General features: G+C 45.3%; 1 protein-coding gene across 3 annotated transcripts in view; it reads right to left on the bottom strand.

Annotated features, from left to right (window-relative positions):
• Positions 1–3,538: 3,538 nt before the first annotated feature.
• The window catches only part of SERTAD2 (SERTA domain containing 2), a 111,575-nt gene continuing 93,704 nt past the window's right edge, over positions 3,539–21,409 (bottom strand). For all 3 annotated transcript variants that reach the window (XM_061155187.1, XM_061155188.1, XM_061155186.1), the window contains one exon: positions 3,539–8,795. In XM_061155187.1, coding sequence (XP_061011170.1) covers positions 7,838–8,791 — 954 coding nt within the window. In that variant the 5' untranslated portion in view covers positions 8,792–8,795 and the 3' untranslated portion in view covers positions 3,539–7,837. The remainder of the gene's footprint in view (positions 8,796–21,409) is intronic.

The following is a 21,409-nucleotide window of genomic DNA, read 5'->3' as shown; positions in this document are numbered from 1 at the left end:
TCCCGAACCTCCCAATTCAGCTAAGATTCCTTTCCCAAAGGAGCAAGCATACATTAAAAGCAAAGACAGAAGAGACTATAGGGACTCTGGGACCCCATATTGTCATACAAGCTTGGAGCACAGTGTCCTCAGTAAATACACAACTGAATGCCATGATGACAAGCGTGGTGTTAGGGAAATGGTGGTGCCCCCAACATTCGTGCTTCCAGCGTTAAGAGGCCCCAGGTTTGCTTAATGGCCTGACCTAAAACCCCACACCAAGCGGGGGCCTGGATTTTAGCCTTGTCACTGCCGTGTTTGCTACAGCTAACATTTGAGGATTTCTTCTTTCTTTTTTTTTAAAATGCCCTAGACCTGTTGTAAGTGCTTTACATGTGATCTCTATCACTTCATGAGATAAGCTCACTTATGACCCTCATCTTACAGATGAGAAAGCTGAGGTATAGGCAGGTTTCAGAAACTTGTCCAAGGTTACATATAGGCCATCAATGATGGAGGCAGGATTCAAACTCAGGCGGTCTGATTGCAAAGCCATGAACCCCCACACTATGTTCTCTTGCCATAAACAAGAATCACTTACTTCCCCTCTCTGGGTTTCAGCTTTCACATCTGTAAAATGGGGCCCTTTGGCCAGAAGATCCACATCTAAGCCTCCCCAGGTGTTAAGCCCTCAGAAGATGTCCATTTTTGTGTGACTTTTCTGACGCCCCTACGCCCCTGCCCTCTCTAACCCTCAAACCCCCACCTCCAGCACTCACTCCGCTGCCCCCATCCCTTTATTGTGCCAATTTCCAGACCCCTTTCTAGACGTCTTGATCTAAGACCCTGAGTGAAGCAGCTATGGCCTGGCCTCAACCATGGTCAGATTCTGTCCTAAGCACTGTATGGTTTGCAAAGATCAAGGCTTGGTAAACTGTTTCTGTTAAAGGCCAAAGAGCAAGTATTGCAGACTTTGAGGGCCATACGGTCTCTGTGACCACTGCACTCGGACAGCAGTCAGACAATACACATGAACAAGTGTGGCCATGTTCCAATAAAACTCACACCAACAGGCTGCGGGCAGGATTTGGCCCAAGCGCTGAAGTGTGCTGACCTCTGTCAGAGATGTACATCAACAGGGTGGCTGCGCTCCCAACAGCAGGGGGTAGCACAGGAAACACAGTTGCACGGTGGTACAGGGAGCAGGGGTAGCTCAGAAACTAGCCTGAGACACAGTTGGCCTTGCCAAGTGTCCTTGCAAAGGCAGAGTCCTCCAGAAAAGGAGGAGGCTTCATGCACAGGCACTTAAGCTTGGCCTGGGGGTGATGGATGAAACTTCTACAGCAGGTCTGGGGGTACAAGCAAGAGCATGCATGCCAGGTGCTGGCCACAGGGGCCACCAGAGGGCCAGATGGGGGTGTGTCTGGGACCCGGACAAGGAAGATCATGCTCTGTGCTTCTCTCCTCTGGAGAGAAGAATCAACTACAGTGTGTTTTGTTTAATATTTATTAGTTATTTGGCTGTGCTAGGTCTTCGATGTGGCATGTAGAATCTTTAGTTGTGACACGTGGGATCTAGTTCCCTGACCAGGGATCTAACTCGGGCTCCCTGCTTTGGGAGCGTGGAGTCTTACCCACGGGACCACCAGAGAAGTCCCTGTTTTTTTAATTCAACAAGTGTTCTGAGTGCCTACTTTGGTGCAGGTGGAGGCATGAGAGGATAGACAACATCCACAGCTTGCATTTTTCTTGCCCTGTCAACATCTTCCAACAGACTTTGGAGCCATGACTATCTCCTCCCTGGGAGCACAGAAATTGAACAAGTCACCCAAGTCCCATCTCTAATTAGTAGCAGATGCTCATGTTCCAGACACAAACCTCTCTACTGAGCAGCAGCCTCCTGTTTCTAGTGCCCTAATGAAGGTCTCCACCGGGCTGTCTGAATAGAGCTAAGCCTGTTCTCTCCACTGTGAGTCTGCTAGGGCTGCCGAAACACAGAGTGGCCTAACGATAGAAATCATCCTCGAGGCTAGAAGTCAGAGACTGAGGTGTCAGCAGGGTCAGTCCCTTCTGAGAGCCCCGAGGAAGAAATCTCTTCATGCCACCCCTGCCCCCTCCAGCTTCCAGTGGTTTGCTGGCGATCTTTGGTGTTCCTTGGTGTGTTGACATGTTACCCCGATCTCCGCCTTCATCTTCACAGGGTGTTCTCTGTGCTTGTGTCAAAATGTTCCCTCTTAAAAATAAGGATACTAGTCATTAGGATTAGGACCCACCCAACTTGACTCATTTGATACATTTTAAAGTTAAAACAGTAAAATTATTTCCAAATTAAGGTCACTTTCTGAAGTCGTGAGGGTCAGAATTTTTAACAGACCTTTTTTAGAGGACACAATTCAACCTATACCACCTCTCAAGTGCTCCCCGCTTGCCACCATATTCCATGGCTGATTTACTGGTACCCTCATTTTCCAGCCCCATTCCCTCACCAGCTGGCAAGAGTTGCCCAAAACTACCCAGAGCAGATGAGGCTGGGATCCCACGACTCCCTCCAAAATGGCCCAGCTGTCAAGGAGATCGCACCGGGTCTCCCCCACGACCCTATGGACTGGGAGAGGGCCAGAGGGGAGCTGGACTGTACAAATGGGGGGGGGGGTGCTGCCAGAGGATGTGCAACAAACTTGTGAACCACTTGTTCTTTGGACCGCCAGACCCGGCGACAAGGGTGTTACAGAAATGACCCAACGGCGGTGAAGAGCAGCTAGGAGGCAGGTGCAATAATTGGAGGTGAGGGGGGGAGACGGCTTGAGCTGGGGAAGTGGAAGCTATAGTAGGTTGGGAAAGGAAGCTGATGGAATACACCTGGGAGAAGGGTGATGAGGCCAAACAGAGGCCCAAAGAGGAAGGACCAGCCCTGTTGGGGAAATGAGGCTGTTTTAGATGCACTGAGTATGAGATGGCAAAGCTTGGCTGAAGTCTAGAGCTTGGGAGAGAGGTGAAAAAGTGAAAGTGTTAGTCACTCAGTCCTGATTCTTTTGCGATCCCATGGACTGGAGCCCCACCAGGCTCCCCTGTCCATGGAATCCTCCAGGCAAGAATACTGTAGTAGATAGCCATTCCCTTTTTCGGGGACTTTCCCGACCAAGGGATGGAACTCGGGTCTCCTGCATTGCAGGCAGATTCTTTACTTTTTGAGCCACCAGGGAAGCGGGGAGAGAGGTAGGAGCTGGAATTAAGTTTTCAGAGTCCTGGATGGATTAGGAACCCTTGGGAAAACAAGCGAAGTAGAGGCTCAGCAAAGAGCTGGTCACCAACTGAACCCTGGGAGAAACCCAATGTTTAGAAAGAGCTGGAGAAGGAGGTTTGAGAAGCACCCAAAGGCAGGGGGAGAACCAACAGAGAAAAGTGCTTCTGAGATGGAGACGGAGGGAGAGGGTGATAGCACCAACTACAGCGGAGGCAGTGGGGGGTGGGGGCGGGGGCACTGTTCCCTGACACAGGCAGACGGTGACATATGAGATGGTTGTACTCCAGGCAGAAGGAAACTGCAAACACACCTCTCTCATCTTTTAACTGTTTATTGTATAATATAAAACTACAAAAGTAAGACTGCTCATTTCCATGTACATTTAATCTGTCCAATTGTTCAGATTACAGCCCAAACCTACATGTGAATACAACCATCTGGGTTCTGATGTAACGTCTGTAATATTGCATAGAAAAGGCACAGCTCTCAGGTCTGTGGGGGAAAGGTTACACCTCCTTTTTGACAAAAGCCCTCCTCAAAAACCATGCACCAAACATGTTGCTATGTACATCTTTTCCAAATCTTGGTTGTATGGACCGCACTTTTCTTCCAAACTTGTTATCCCTAAAAGACATCCACAATTTTTATTGGCTTTGTCTGCAATAGTACTTGATCCTGGCTAATTTTCAAGAACCATTTAGACTCATTCTCAGAAGCCCTGAAAACAATTGTACATAAGCAGGACGCACACACCTCACTGCCACTGGCAGTTACAGGAAGTTAACCATTTACAGCCAGAAAAGGTTAAATATGCTCTTTTCAATTCTTTTCAGAAAGTGTATAAAGGTCCAATTTGCAACAGCAAGATTTTTAAATTAAGACAATTCATATAGAAAACAACAATCGCTGCACAAAGTAGAGTCTCTCTCTCTCTGGTTGGTTTTCTTTTTTTTTTTAATCTGTCATCTGAGAAGGCTGCCCTGCAGATTCATAATTCATTATTTACCACCAAGGGTGGTTAATAAATTTAAGCTTTAAAAATGATCCGTAAGTTGACACTTTGGCTCTTTGGAATTTATTTATTTAAGAAATTTTCCTTGATTGATCTCAGGGCAGTTGGGACACTCTGAGGGGCTATGGCAATAAACAGCACAATTGAGAAAGACAGTCCTCCGGTGGAGGTGGCTTGGCTAGTTCTCACCCTTTGGTGTGAACGAGGGTGTCAGTGGTGTGGTTGCCCCTTCTGTCGTAGAGAGAAAGTGTGACTAAAAAAAGTTTAAAAATATCAACCCTTTGATGCTTGATTTTCTTAAAAATTTGGAGGTATTAAAACATTCCTCATCCATACCTCTTGCATATTTCAAATAGACCCATATTTTACAGGAGAGAGTAAAAATGAACGTGGACTGTGCATACGATGAGAAGACCCAGGGGTCTGGCTCAGACCCCCTTCTAGTACAGATTGACATTCCTACAGGAGAATACATTCCTACTTACATTCTGCACATGTTACCATCCAGATGTTGTTAGAGCTCCACAGTAAAATAAATATATTTACACAGAAAAAAAAAAAAGGAATAAATAACTTATGAAAAAAATCACTTCAAATTCAAAGCTCTTATTATTCTGCTCTCATCTTGTCACTTCATTGCACATCACTGTCAATAATTGTCCTCTCCCAGCCCCACCCAGCATGTCGCTCTCGTAAAGGCACCTCACACTGCCTGCCTGACTCTGAAACCCACATGGTGTCCTTCAGGAGGGGGAAGGCACTGCCGCCGGGTGGCATGTGGACACACGTCCCACGCTTGAACTGGGACTCGGAGATCACACACAGGCTCACGTTCTTCCCTGTTGGGACATCGCTTTGTCAAAATAAGACACAAAGATAACTGGAACACTAGGTGGTTTTGTCCTTTCGAAAAAGGGCCACTAACTTCCCATGTTCTTCCTCATTAGACCTTGAATACCAAGAATTCATGGCAAGGGTGTCCAGAGTTAAAAAGCACTTGCGTGCTGCTGTTGGGGGTTTTTGTTTTGATCTTGAAGCCCAGCCTTACCAATGTGGGAGAGGGGGAGAACCACGTGTGGGCAACATCTCGCAGTGCTTATCTGAACTGCTGCCCAACATATGGGACTTGTTTAAACACACGATTTGCTAATCCAACCAAAGTACAGTTGTTCTAAGTTACTATCAATCAGTTTTTAACAATGGCAAATCAGCCGCCTTACCCTGTTATTGTCCGGAATAATCAACACTATTGTGCACGGACACGTATGTGTATGTGTGCGGCATGTGGAGGGTTTGCCGGGTCCTCCAGCTAGCAGAAGCATGGCGTCTGGGCGGTCTTGTTCTCTACAGGAAAAGGAAGCCCTTCAAATGGACAGGTACAGTGACACTGGAAGCATCTACAAAAACCCTCACCTTAACTATATGGTCCCTGGTCCTATTACAGGGAATGACACATCTGTAGTAGTTAAGAGGTGTCTGGTGGAGGGTGCTCACAGGAGAACAGTGCAATTTGATCGGTTTCTCACTGCTTGAATGAGTTGATAATTAGCCTTTAAAAACACATTTAGGTGGGGGCTGGGGTGGGGGGGAGTAAATCAGAATGTAGAAATATTTAATCATATCATACACGAATCTTTTGCTTAGATGAGCAGTTCCTTCATCACAAATGTATTTGCTTTGCCATGTGCATTATAAAAATAAAACTATCTATGGCTTGTTTAAAGTGCCATTTTATAAAGCTGTCTTTTTTTAATTGGCCAGAAAGACTCAATTTTATCCATGGCAAGAAGTGAGCAGAATTGGTGACTGAATATTGACAAATGACCAAACAACAAAGACAACGACAACAACACAAATCCCATAATTTAAAAATTCTTAAATAAATATAAAAGTTATTCCTAAAGAAGCCATCTGCGTTTCAACAATATAGGTTGTAACCAGCTAAAGTACCATTGGAAGAAAAGAAAAAACTGAAACAGAAAGGCCATAAACAATTTCGGCAACAAGCATGATACATCGCAAACATTTTAAAATTAAAAGTACATCACTAGGAATAAAAAGCTAGTTCTCCTGGCAGAGAGAGGATGGCAAAGTAGCGGGAGAGGGGAACATGCATAGAAAGTCCTGTCTGTGTATTTGGGTAAAACAGCCTTGTAAAGTGAAGTTAAAGCAGTTGATTCAAGAAAGCAACCAGATCAGAGGCCGTGATGTAATGGGGCCAACTCCAGGTTCAAGAGCCATGGGTGTCACATGAGGGCATCCCAGGCTGGGCCGAGGAGAGTCAGGCTCACTGTGGTGATCATGAAGATGCCATTTTCAGCACTTAGCAACAGAGGGAATGAAAGCTCTAGGGAAGGGAAGCCGGAAAAGACAACTGAGCAACATGATGGATGCCTTCCGGGGGAAGAGTTCCTTCTCGGTGAGCCCTAAGCATTGCAATAGGGTTTAGTTCCATGAAGAGGTTGGTCGCTTTTCATAAAATTCTGTTCGCGTGTAAAATTTCAGGTCTTCATAAAAATTATGCCAAAAAGGGAAAGATCTGGGGTTTTGTTTAAAAAAAAAATAAAAACAATTAAAAGCGCAGACTTGGCATAAATAAGAGTACTTGGTAGCTTTCCCCTTCAGACAGCAAGCGAAAGAGAACCATCATGTAAACTGGAAGCTCCATGGCTGCCTCCCGCCAACTGTTTAATGCAAGCTTGATGAGCCCACGTGGCTCTGGCTTTGGAAGTCACAGTGCTGGCGGGTGTTCATGCCAGGGGGTCAGTGCTCATGAAATTTGGGTGTGATATCTCCTGGCCCTTTTTAAAGCGCTGTGTGTGTGTATGTGTGTGTGTTTGCATCTGGGGACATCAATTGCAGATTGATTTGATCAAATTTTCTCTTTGCACCAAACACATATAAAACATTACAACTCTATAAAAGTACAAGTGCAACTTGTACATCTGAAGTTTGCAGGAACTATGTGAGCAAATCCTATCAAAATAGCTATCTCATATGTATAAACAGCATTTGTTTTTAGAAAAACAATATCATAAACTGCAGAATCTGTACAAAAATATAAAATAAATTTGGGCAGCAGTTTCTAAACAGCCATGTAAATGCAACACTTAAGAGGAGTAGTTAATGCCTCTAAAAAGGCTGAATTGCCAAGTCAACCTATACAGGGCGAAAATGCCAGAAAAGGTACTGAGATTATCTAAATAATATATATATATATATATATATTTTTTTTTTACCTCTTGCAATAAAACTTATAGAAAAAATAGACAAATATGCACATGCAATTTACAGCTTTCCCAACTTATTCCTTGTGCTTCACTTGAACTGTTTTTGTCATTCAACACAGCCACATCGTCTTCAACTGTATTCTTTCTTATTCCCGGGTAGTAGGTCTCTGATGAACCACTCAAGAAAAGCGTATTAAAAGTGGTCATACTTGGATGAAGGCACTCCAACTCTGCTCAAAGCAAAAACTAGTGTGATCCTTTTGTAGAATGTTCGTCTCAGAAAAAGGCAAGCAAGGGTGCATGCACAGTGCGGAGAGCTGTCGGGGTGCGGGGGGGTGGGGGGTGGGGGGCAGGTGCGGGGGGCCCCGGGGCTCAGGACCCGACCAGCACCTCCATGATGTGGTCCAGCTCCGTGAGGTCCATCTTGAAAGGCTGGCTCGGGGCGACGGGCTGGCTGCTGTAGGGGGCCAGCGTCTTGAGGAGGTCGTCGGCCGACACGGGGGACATCTTGGAGGCGGTCCCCGACGCGGACGTGCAGGGGTCGAAGTCGTACATGGACGTGTCAATGTCGGCGAACAGGATGTCGTCCAGGGTCAAGTCTGTGAGGAAGCCCGTGGACGCAGTGATCTCAAAGTTTCCAGGCAGCGAGTCCATCAGTTTCGCGTCCTCGGGCCGGCCGCCGTCCTGCAGCCCCTCGGGTCTCTGAGGCGCGCCGGGCCCGCTGGAGGAGGAGTCCCCTTTCGGGCCGTCGGCCTCCGTGGCCTCCGTGGAGGTAGATGTGGGACAGAGCTCCTCGATCTCGTCCAGGGCGGAGGAGAAGCTGTCCTTTTCCGGCGGGAGGAGGGCGGGAGGCGCGAGTCTGGCGGGGGCGGCCGGCGAGGAAGTGCAAAGCGCGTCCGGGTCGTCGTCCTCTAGCAGCGAGGCGGGGGTGAGGCAGGCCTCCAGGGCCGCGGCGCCGCCCAGCTCGGAGGGCGCGGGAGCGGGCTGGCTGAAGGCGGGCGGCGCCTCCCGGGAGCTGGAGCCCAGCGGGTCGGCGGCGGCGGCGGCGGCGGGCGGCGAGGAGGCGGGGAACGCGGGCCGCAGGCTGCCCTCCTGCTTCAGCTCCTCCTGAATGCGCCGCAACATGTTGTTGATGAGCACGGTCTTTTGCAGGCTGGGCTCGGTGAGGGGCCTGTGGTTGTAGAGCTTCATAAGGGAAATGTTGAAGATAGTCTGGCGCTGTAAGGTGTAAGACACCTTGGACGGACCGTCTGACGGGGACACGATTTTGCCTTCCAGCCCATCTTCATGCTCGTCAAACTTCCGTTTTCCTCCTTTCCCCAACATATATCTGCCAAGGAGAAAGGAAGGAGATGGAATCAATCCCACAGAAACGAATTCCATTCCGCCCCCCTCTCTCTTTCAAAAAAGATGCTGATTTCAGAGGTCAGGACTCAGGACATGAGCTCCCTACCCAGGGCTGATTACAACAGAGGAATTCATTGGGAAATTTACCTTTGTGTGGCGGTGGAGCAATTTTTATCACTGGGTAGTCTGTTGAATGTATTTCTTGAGAAATGTGTACGACACAGACAAGTTAAACATTACCCTGGGAACCGTGATTTTGACTTTCTCGCTTGGTGTGCCTGTGTCTACCTACCCTGTTACCAAGCAGGTTCAACTTCCCTCCCTCCAACAGATCTATTTTTAAAACCCAAGAAAATACTGACAATGCTATGACCTAAACAGGTAAAGGTGTCATAGGTTACAGCTTGAACACAGCTGGAATGATGAAAAGAACACAGTTGGAAAAAGGGGAACTTGTACAGTTCTGGTAGAACCGCATATGCTTTCAAAACACTGCTTTCTTCCCCATCACGCACAGAGCCTTTCTGACTGGTAACATGTGGTGAAGGGCTTAGGCTGTATTAAATGACCACAGTGATGGAGCTGCCATCGCTTTTCTGTCGAGAATCAAGTGGAGAATTTCCCAATCCAAGTTTTTCCATGGCTCAGTTTCATCATAGGCTGTCATACCTGAGTGCAACTGAACTAATTTAAAAGAAATTTGCTGTGATTATAAGTATTGTTGTTTGGGTACTGGATACATTTCTTAAAATACCTACTGTGATTCCTGCATTGATTTCAAAGAGACAATGGCCTCCTATCTCAGACCCTGAGCACCGGGGAATGGATTTTAACTCCTGCCCACCTTGCCTGACATGGCAGCCTCCTCATGTGCTCTGTCCTGATTGAAGACACCCCCATATGCCTGTGCTTTCTGGAGAGCAGCTGGCCCTTCCCCTCAGAACATTAGCATCTAAACCAAGCAATCACAAGTCCACCGGTCTGTGTCTCACAGACCCCACTTTATAACCATTTAACCAAGAAAGCTGTCCTTGTGTCGTTGTTCAGACCCGGAGACGTGCTTCTAATCAAGCTAGGCCCGTGGCTTGCTCCCTTCCCCCTCTACAATGCTTACCCAGAGGAGCGTGTTAATGCTCTCCTCAAGGCCACTCACTCTTTTTGATGATGTCACATACAAGAAAGTGCTTTGCAGTTACCCAGCATTTTTTTCTAAAGGCGACTTGCCTTTTCTGAATGACCTCCTTCAATCCTTTAACTCATCCCGCATTTACGCTGTCTTGGGCACCCTGCCAGAAAGTGGGTCGTCCCACACAGGAATAAAGCCTGGTCTTCAAGGGGCTGAACAACTTCTCCTACACCTCATTATCATTTTAAAGTAGGAGTCTCATCCTAAAGGGATAAGGCTAACCATAATAAAACTTCCTTCTACGGCTTTGTGGAAGAAGGCTAAACATGCAGGTGGACACAGAGCCTGGCACACAAGTCCCATTCCGGGTGGCTGCCTTCATGGGCCTCAGTCTCTAGCAGAGGATGAAGACAACTGCAATCCATCAAGTCAGAATCAGCCTGAGAATTTGTTAAGGCTCATAAAGAATGTGGAGTTACTTATAGGAAACACTTCCCCCCACTTCGTAAACATTAAGAAAATGGCTGTCAATCACTAGGACCAAAGACCAGTCCCATAATTAACTGTTCTCTGAGGCAAAGAAGGTATGATAGTAACAAAGGGCTTAGCTAATGCTTCACATGACAGCAACATTTCCTACTGCTCAGGGCTGTCTCATTTGTACACACACTTTGCATAGGCCATCTCCTATCTAAAGTATCTGTGCCCATTTAGACCTGAGTGTGAATCACAGAGGAAGTGACTTCATTTCACAATACAAAACACTTTCTACTTTATCCATCAGAAGTACTCCCAGACAACTGTATTTTGAAACAGATAACTGTATTCAAGTATATACCATTTGTATTTGCTTACAATTTAAGCATTTAATGCCATGTCCAGAAAAACTCTACTTTTACCAAAGGGGAAAAAAAGTGAAAGTGAAGGTTGCTCACAAAGTGTCCAACTCTTTGTGACATGGACTATACAGTCCATGGAATTCTCTAGGCCAGAATACTAGAGTGGGTAGCCTTTCCCTTCTCCAGGGCATCTTCCCAACCCAGGGATCAAACCCAGATATCCTGCTTTGCAGGTGGATTCTTTACCAGTTGAGCCACAAGGGAAGCCCAAGAATACTGGAGTGGGCAGCCTATCCCTTTCCAGCAGATCTTCCTGACCCAGCAATCAAACCAGGGTCTCCTGCATTGCAGGTGGATTCTTTACCAACAGCTATCAGGGAAGCCCCGCTTTTACCAAAGGGCTCACCAAATGCATTTAACTATCATATAAGGCAGTTATATAACCTATGTCATACACTATAATTTGAATGTACCCAATACACCCAAATGTGTGTGAGAGTACACAAGTTGTGTGTGTGCGTGCGCGCACACACACACACACACTCTCTCTCTCAAAACAGTGTTTTTCAAAGTGTGATCCATAGATGGAACCAGTCTGCAAACTGTTACTGGTTCACAATGAGGTAAGTAGAGATTCTGTATTGCTTAGAAATTTTTATGGCAGATTTACAGAGTAATTATATTTTGTAAATAAAACTTTTAAAAATGAGGCTTATATTTTTACATCCTTATAACTCATTTTATTTTTCCAGTATTCTTTTTGTCAGGTTTTACTGAAGTATTAGTCCATAGAGGAAAAACACAAACAAGATGGTCTTTCATCACAGAAAGTTTGAGAAGCACTGTCCCAAAATGTAAACTAAACACATGCCTCAAAACAAGTATGTAAGCTCATGGCTACTTTAAATGTTTACTGGCTCCCTGAAGGAGAAGTAACATTCAGGAAAGACAAGGCAGACGTTTTTTTCTTTCTTTCAGTCATTCACACAGAACTGTTACCAGGAAAAAAAAATAGGACTTTTTCAATAACTCACATTTCTCTAGAAATAATCACCAAGCACATAGAACTTAACTATTTAAAAAGCACATGGTACTACAGGCATGGTTAGCCAAATTCTCGTGGCCGAGGAAGGTCTATGGAGATACTTTTCGGAGAGGTTTCAATGTGAGAAGCACCTGATTTCCAATTAGAATGATCTAGTTGGTCATTATCGACTCAACAGACACGAGTTTGAGCAAACTCCAGGAGATAGTGAAGGACAGGGAAGCCTGGTGTGCTGCAGTCCATGGGGTCACAAAGAATCAGACATGATTTAGCGACTAAACAACAACAACAAAGCTGGTCACAGCTCTGGGATATGATATGGATCCGAATGATTTAGGGAAAGCCTGATAAGACATCTGTAAATGCTGTCTGGAAGGGGAAGGAGGAGGACCCAGGTAAGCCGAATCCGTGAGCAGGAACAGGCAGACGAATTGAATCTTGGATGCTTCTCAAATGTGTAAATAAGGACCCGTGATAGAGTATCTCTCAAAGCAGGTTTGCCTTCATTTTTCTATTTCATTTTATGAGGCAAACTGCTCTACACACCCAGTAAGATTGCAAAATGCACACAGTCCTGATTTGTAATCTGAACTCTACATTTTTACAAAAAAGGAGTGAAAAATGACATGGTAAAAAGTCTAACCCACATTCTTATGTAGAACAGTAACATTAAAATTTTTTTTTTAATTTAAAGTTTGTAAAAAAAGAAAAAAAAGTTTTCCCAAAGTTTGCTTAACACGCTGTTGAGAGTCTTGTCTGCCCACGTTCAGAAGAGGCCTCCAACTCCTGGGAAGTGGGAGGGAGGTGAGAAGGACCCTCACTAGGAGCTGTGTGAACACGGAGCAGGCACGATTCAAAGAAAAGACAAGCCTCTCAAAAACACGAGGGCCAGGCTGCCCAAAGCCTTTTCCTCAGGCACTCTAAGACAACAGCAGCAGCTCTTCAGGCCACTGGAGAGGCACGTGACCTTTTAAAAGGCCCCACTTGGCTGCAGAGTGAAGATGGAGCAGTAGCTGGAGGACATTCAGGGCTTCAAGGTAACCGGGGTGGGGGGCGGCAGGAGGTGCGTGCTGTTCCTGCGTGAGAGGCCCCTTGGCAGTGGAACTGGACACCGGATGGTAACCTGTGGTTCCCTGAGAGGAGGAGCTTGTGACAAGTTGGTTTCCAGGCTACCCCCAAGGCTCAGCACCTCACTTTGCCTCCTCCCTCGACTTGTGAAGACCCAGGCCCAAAGCCCGTGTCTTCCATCCAGTCTTTCGGCCGAAGGCCCAACGGGGACCCGGAACTTCAGGACTGGTTAGAGACCCTGACATGGAGGAGTGAGGTGGGTGCTCCCTCCCTTCCCTGCCCACCTCAAGGGGTCTAAAACTAACCGCAGTCACTCTTTTTACTGAATATTCACTGGCTCTTAATATACAGTTCAGGATAAAATACCTTCCCTCCCCAATAAACTTGTTAGAAACAAACCCCTAACATTCTGATTTGCTTAACATACATTTTGGCAAGTATTAACTGCAGCAATCTAAGTTTTGAAAAGAGACAACAAAAACTCATGGGGAGCAATACAAATGAACACTTCTCTGCGGGAGTTTTCCAGGAAGTTTAATAGTGAATAAAACTCTCCAGATACCAACCCTGGCTTTCAGTCGAGTCACTTTCACTAGGAAGGACCCTGCCCTCAAATGCTACAAATCTGCCCGGGCAGATGGTCAACAGTAACATGTCACTGGGCGATTCCTCAGAAGAGAAAGAACCAGAGAAGCAGGAAAAGATATTACTTACTTGGGGGTTTGCAATTCCAAATTCTAATGACTCCCACAGTCAGGAGTCAGAGATCAGTACAAACTGGGTGACTGGGGGGAGACTTCCGGAGACAGGATTTGAGGTTTATATTTAAGGCAGGATTGCCTCTCAGTGTACGTGTCCCACCCCAGACGGTAAGCTCTCTGAGGGTTTCAGACTGTTCTGTTCATCTCTGTATCCTCAGGGTAGGGCAGTCCCTGACACACAGAAGATGCTTCAGAAATAGCGACTGGATGAATAGTAAATGGAAAGAATGAGAAAAGACATTGAGGGACAGCCAGAGAAGGACTGTAAAACAACAACAGAGATGTGTGTCTTTGGCTCTGAGTGTAACATGGCATGAAGGGAGGGTATGACAAAGGGGAAGGGTGAAGGAGCCTCAGAGGGCACAGCTGTACGGGGCAGGCGCTGGGTAAGGAGATCCGTCGGGACCCGAGGCGCTGAGGGTGGGCAAGGACCCTGTATTCAGAAAGCTCTGCCTGCCTCTCCCACTCTTCCGTTCTCAAACTTGGGTGAACATCAAATTCACAGAGGGGGCTCGGGAACAATGCTCCCCGCCCCGCCCCCCACTATCCCAGATCCTCATTCATTTGGTCTGGTGTGGAGGACAGAGATCTATATTTTCAGCAAGCTTCCAGGTGATGCTGGTCTAGGGACCTCATTTCAACAACCACGACTTCCTTTTTTCTCCATCCAGCGATTTCATATTTAAGCCTGAGAATACCTTTACTCGATTAAATCTGAGTCTAAACTGCTTCCCTATTTGTGCCTAAGCAGGTAAAGAAACAAAGAATGAGTAGCTCTGTGATGGCAACTGACATCAAAAAAGAAAGACTACATGCAGAAGTAAGATGTCCTAAGCTCGATTTTAATGATAAAACTCAGTTTCTCAGACTGACACATGTGACACCACCAGCTCACTGGGGCCTACGTTCTTCTTACCGTGATCACAGAGTGAATGGTGAGGCCTTGTGCCCAGGGTCCAAAGAGAAACTGAAATAGTACCCGTGTGTTAAAAGGAGCATTTCATAGCTTTTATATTTTTAAGGCATTACAGGAAAAAGACGCAAACATTAAAAAAAAAAGAAAAAACAAGCAATCAAAAAAGTTCTCTTAAACTCAGTGTTTTTTCAATTATTTTAAAGCTATGCCTTGGAAAAACTTTAAAACACTGTCCTTTAATATTATTTGAACTGTCAAAATAAATGTTACAATTTTCTTTTCCCCCTCCTTTATTTTAATACTACAAACACTTGTGTCCAGGGCTGACTTTCAATAGCTCGCAGCGAGAGAGCTGCTTTGCTCCATACAAAACCCCAGCCCAAAAGGACGTCTACGAATGGCTGAGCCCCAGGTTCCCCACGAACTAATTATGATTTAAAAATTAAGAATATTAAATCCGCTTTTGCAAACCACCACTTCTGTCATCCCCACTAGTAACAACAAAACCCACTGCTTTAACCTGCAGCCCACTGTGACCACTAGTGCTTCCTAGAGGCCCAGAGCCTGGGGGCGGCTGACTTGATAGGTACACGGAGGGGCTGTGTGTGACCCCTGAGGGCAGCATCACCGCTGGGGCTTGTGAGAGGCCCAAACTGAGAGCCTGCCCCGGCCCACCATGGGGGCTGGCTTTCTGACTCAGCGGGGGTCAAAAAAAGATGCAAAAGACTTTAACCCAGTTTATCCCCCAAACAGTTATCACCCCAAACAGAAGGAAAACCCTCCAGAAGGAAAATCCTACTCACTATCCAAGGGAATTAATGCTGCAAAAGGTGTTTTAAAAGGGGACTGATAGCTTAGTTCCAATTTCTGAAGGGAGGAAATCAATGGGGAAGGTGAGACTGACCATATAATCAAAGAGGCAGCCAGGAGGGGCGGCAGGTGGCCAGCACACCATGGCAGACGTGGAAACGGCTCCCAGCTCTGCACCACCAGATGCTCATACACACTTGTTCGTCCACACACAGAGGCGGGGCACATGGGAGAATCCTGGAAGTTATTACTTTAAAACACCTCAAGGCTGGATGGTTTGTACCTTGTGTACATTTTCAAGAGCTTGTTCCAATTTCCTTTTGGACCACTAAGTGACAAGTAGAAACCCAGGGTTTTCCTTTCTCAGGAGTGTAGCGGGCTTCCTGATTAAGTGACATGTTGTCTCAACAGTCAGTTAACAGCGCAGAACTCAGCCCTGGTGTCTGCCGTCAGGGAAGGGCAGTTCCTAGTGGGGCCCTGGGCTCCCCGGGAGCGGGTCTCGCTCTACGCCCTCAGCAGGGTGAAGAGGCTGGCGCCTGCTTTCGATGAGTCACTGGCCTCACACTTAGGACCTGTGCATGTTCTGTATGCCTGTGTCACTAGTTAACAGCTCTCAGGTGAAAGGCTCCTAATAAGAGTCCCGGGTCTCCTCAAGCACACCGTCCTGTGTGACTACTGGCTGCTGAAGAGTCCAGCAGTACCCATGCTGACACTAAAGATCATAAAAACGAGGCGTTCACAGTGATGCTAATGACTCAGAATGACGACTTTTCCTCATAGAGCTACCCAGTTTGAAGAAAAAAGAAGCTATAATGTGTGACGCGTGTCTTCAAGCAGGCTAGCAGAGGCTATTTCCTCACTCAGACATCCTGAGCCGCCAAACCCAAAGTCCTGTAAGTGGAAACACACTCACGCTTTCAGTTTCTTTCTGGGGCAGTGGAAGAAGAAAGAAGTTGCCCCTGGCAAAACTACTGAGTGGGTGACAGTCTCTCAAGTAGGAGAGAGGCTGGCTACAAATGCTGGTAAGACAACCTCTGAAACACAGAATATTCTCATCTCTCCTCTCCTCCTCCCTGACGCCTGCCTTAGGGTGTGCTTTGGGTCCTGCTCTTGAGGTGGTCCAACTGGAGAGTCCCTGCTCCTGACCAGGATGCCTGCCACCAGCCCCCCGGCTAACTCTGGGAAGAGCTCTTTTGTCAGCTGGTCACACAGCACCGCCCAGGAAGGAAAGGCCCCATCCTTGCTGCACGGGGGAAGCCAGGTTCCCTTAGACAACTTTCTACACTGTTAAAATATTACACCTTAATAAACATCCAACACTCAGGAATCTGATAATGGCTATGCTTTTGACACCCTTCCTCCCCCAGGTGACAGCAGAAGCCGCGGGGTGGAGGGAGGGGGGGGGCACGACACCCTGAAGGGACAAGCCAGGAGGTGGTGGTGCTGGCAGATCTGGGAGAGAGCTGATAGAAAGTGGGGTGCTCCCAAAGCCAGTGCTCTGGGACAACCCAGGGGGATAGGGTGGGAAGGGAAGGGGGAGGGGGGACTCAGCATGGGGGGGACACATGTATACCCGTGGCTGATTCATGTTGATGTATGGCAAAAACCATCACAATATTGTAATTATCCTCCAATTAAAATAAATTAATTTAAAAAAGAAAGCAGGGTGCCTGCAAGGATCTGCCATCGGGGGTGTTCCATGCACTGTGACCCGTGCAGTTCCCCCAGTACCGGGTGGTGAGCCTCCAGGAGGCCGTTGGGGGTCAGCACTCCCCCAGGCTGCCTGCAGACCCCAAAGCGACTGCTTCCGGCCTCCGGGAATGGCAGAAACACGGGCAAAATTCCAACAGGGAGAAAGCCTCCGCGTGTTTACTCCCAGAAGACAAGGGAGGGTGAGTAACTGAACCCCTAAAGCTGCCCCTATCGGGGAAGCTTTAAGCCCGAGCTCATCCAGGATGAGGTCCCTGCAGTAACATCCATGCTAATTGCTAAGTAAGACAAAGCCTTCCCTAACAAATCAGCAATGTAATTATGAAGCCAGTCACTAGATGAAGCCAGTTAGGCGCGCTCGGCGCGGCTCCGAGGCTGTAACCCGACACCACTGTTTGCGGAGGCGCCTCCCCGGGCTCCCCCGGCGGCGCGCTCTGCCGCGGGCAGCGCGCGGCCGCGCATCCGCGATCAGACTCCAGTCGGACGAGTCCCGCGGCGGACAATCCCCGGGCTTTCTCGACAGCGTCTTAAAGGCTGGAGACAAACCGAAATTCGGCCAGGAAGTCAACCTCGAAATCAATTAAAATAACAGCTTTTACTGTTTGGGGATGTCTTCCTCAAGTCTGCACTGTAAGAAACTCTTGCCTTCCCTCCTAGGACTTTTATGTACTTCTATGAAATTGCAGACGGTTTCTGACTGGTTTATCGAACATAACCTTTCCTCTTGGAAAAACAAAAGGACATTTTCAAATGTTGATAACTAACTGCATTTAGTAAACAAATCCTGAGAGATAATATTTCAAGTGAATATTTCTTAGGAATAAATTATGACCTTGTTAATAAACATCTGGAAAGAAAAAAGGGTTTTTTAGACTGTAACTGTTAAGGACTAGAAAATATTTCTAATATCCAGTCTTACTGGTTCCTCAGCCAGCTGGGAATTTTAGGTTTTAGACCTAACTCTTAAGAAGCTAGGGACATCAGTCACCTTCCAAAGATACTGAGGATGTTTACAATTTTCTTAGTTTACGTTACAATTTTGACTAAAAGCACTGCACACCTAAAGTAAAAGACTGAGCCCAATTATACAGTTTCTAAATTTAAGATGAGCAAAAAAAAAAAAAAAAATTATTACATGCCTGGAATATGCTTTAGAATACTCTAGAAAAAAAGTCCATGAAGATGAAACAAGACTGACAAAATATTGATGACTGTTGAAGCCCGATGATGAGCACAAGGGGATGCATTGTACTCTCTTTACTTTTGAGTGTGTTTGGAATTTTCCATAAGAAAAAGGTAAAACATGTACACACACATCAATACATATTTTTAAAATTCTACAAATTATAAAAAAATCAAACAAACACAATAAACTATTTATACCCTCAGTGAGAACTATTATATTAACTTGATAGGCTATTTTACACAGAAGAAAGCTCTTTGTAAACAAGCATGTCCACTACAAGTTGGAGCTCCTTTTGAGCTATGAAAGAGAGTATCACATATAACCACAAGGGGGCGCAGGAGAGCAACAGGCACTCCTGAATTCTGATTATTCACCGCAATTTCTATCTACGGATCTCTCAAAGTATACACATTTCCAAGACTGTTTCCGAATTCAGGTCTCCATAGGACACTGCTTGGCAAGCCAAGAGCCCTGCCAAGACCACACTATATTATGCTATGGTTCAAAATCTGGAAATATTGTATAAAGAAAAGGTTGTTGTCTGTATATAAGTAACACTGATGTTTCAAAACCCATGACTAAAATCCCTGGAGGACTCCTGAAGCAGGAACACACACCACAAACACACACCCTGAGCCATAAGATGCGGCCTGGGAGAAGCCAGTAGTTCAGAACTTCCAGTGGGGGTCCTAAAGTGATCTCCAACCACACAATGAGTCTCAAGGTTAGCAGGAGGAATTTTACTAGGATAGAAAAGCCTTCAACAATCCAATTGCTTTGTAATAACAGAAAATTGCCTCCACACTGAACAGAAGTGGTTTCTGGCAGTTTTTTGGGAAAACTTCATAAAGAATATTGGGGAGGAGCCGTTAAACCATAAAACACTGGTAACCTTAAAGATCATGAAGCAAGCTGATTGTATAACTTGCTGGAATTATTCCTATGCAAATTACATATTACACCACTGTTTGAGGTATTGAAGTTCTATGACACTGTATGTTCATAACAGAAGAACTATTATCACCAATCTTTCCATAGGAAACTTGGTAAATATGAACCATTGTAATATTTTTATAAATAATATATTATTGTAGATATTAAAATTATGATGCTACTCCACACTAATGTGTTGTCAGGAACTCAGCTTTAGCATGCTGAATCTAAAGCCTCATTATCATTTAGGGAAGGAATTCTTAGATTTGAATTTCTTTCCCTTAAGATTATATGCCAGTAAAGGCCAACCAGCCTTGCCCCACCCCCATTCCTGTGCATAATGAAACCATTTTTTTTTCTCCAGTACTTATAATTGCTTGGATGGGATTCTGATTTCAACTCTCCTGTACTATCTTTTCCCCAAAGATACCTTGTTTTTCTGCTCACACTAGAGACCCTTAATAAACAATGTCAGAGGGGAAAAGGCTTAGGGTTGAAACCAAATGCTTTGCCAAAGGTATGTGATGGTGGGTTTTTTGTTTTTGTTTTTAAAAGAAGGCCTTCAGATACATAAAACAGTCACACCAAAACAGGTAAATATAATTTGCTAGAACAAATCTGTGAAAATAAAATTTCATCTTAATTAAAACAAAAGATTACTACCTTCTAGGTTTTGTTAGCCAACTAACTTGTCACTGAATAAAACTAACAAAAACTAAGTATGCTACATTAGGAAGTGTTTTTATGAAAGTGTTTCTAAAGGATATTATTAATTTTTAATCTCCTCTGTTTTCAAATTGGGAATGCTTTAATACTGTGAAAAATCACTTAAAAGAAGACATGCTTTATAGTCCTCAAAAATACAGAACATACTTTATCTTCTAACTTCTACATGCAACCTAAAGGGAAAAACCAGAGAAATATTCTTTATTTACTTACTCATTGAGTAAGTCTAAACATTGTACTATATAGTCTAAATCTGAATTCCTCAAAAGAAAACTATCCCTAAAAAGAAAACTATCACACTTCTATAATATGACATATGAGTATTAAAACTTAAGGTACAAGATAAAAGAAATATACTTCAGAGATGCGTGAGAGGGAGGAAGGGCTTCCTTTGTGGTTCCAAGGTAAAGAATCTGCCTGCAATGCAGGAGACTTGAGTTCAATCCCTGGACTGGGAAGATCACCTGGAGAAGAGAATGGCTACCCACTCCAGTATCCTTGCCTGGGAAACCCCATGGAAAGAGGAGCCTGTGGGCTACAGTCCATGGGGCTGCAAAGAGGCGGACACAACTGAAGCGACCAACACACGAAAGGAAAGAAACAACTATTCTACTATGTAAATATCTATTTCATATAAGTAATGTACATATTCAGAATGTTTAGTTAATTCTAAAAATTAGGCAGACTCCTGCTAAGGTTTTACAAAGACAACTTAACTTCATACACTTGAATTCTTCACAGAGTAGAAAAAGGAAAGGAAGATACAAACTAAGCTTGAAGGCAGTGAATGATACTTTGTAAATACTGCAGCCCTTCTTTAAAAAAAAAAAAAAAAAAAAATTACTTTGGGGCTATTTTGAGATAAAAAGTATTTCTTCCTGAGGATTTCTGGGCATTGATAACTAATGACCCACAGAACAAAGTCACTCAGTCAAATATAATAAAAGTAATTAGAGTACCACACTGAAAGCAATATGTATTTATTTTCTAAGGAAACTACCTCTCAGAACTTCAACCTGTAGGAGCTTCAAGGACCTTTAAGGAGACCTTGCCTCCACCCCACCCCACTGCCACCCCTGAACATTCTTGTTCACCCTGCCTATCCTTAGAGGCTTCTGAAGCAAGAAGGCAGGTGCCGCTTGAGGAATCCACGTTTTGAATTTGCTAACCAACTACTGCTAGACAGCTAACAACCATCATCGGGTAAAATCTATTTTATTTTCTATTTCTGGCCATAATAAAAATATTTTAAAAAGCAGTCTGTTAAAAAAAAAAAAAAAAAAACTATTCAGAAAAGACCATCACCAGGTTCATGACAAGCACAGAGGCAGTGCAAAAATTTCTTCATCAGCTACAGACCACGGGGCTCAAATTCCTCTGCCAGACCCATTTTCTGTGACAGCAAGGAAGACACAGAAGTACACACACATGGAAGTTCCCTTCTCAAGAAAAGGGAAGAAATCTGAAAAGCAAATCT

The sequence above is a fragment of the Dama dama genome, chromosome 11 (assembly GCF_033118175.1).
Source record: "Dama dama isolate Ldn47 chromosome 11, ASM3311817v1, whole genome shotgun sequence".
Taxonomy (NCBI): Eukaryota; Metazoa; Chordata; class Mammalia; order Artiodactyla; family Cervidae; genus Dama; species Dama dama.
Note: the sequence above shows the minus strand (reverse complement) of the source record. Positions and strands in the feature narration are given on the sequence as shown.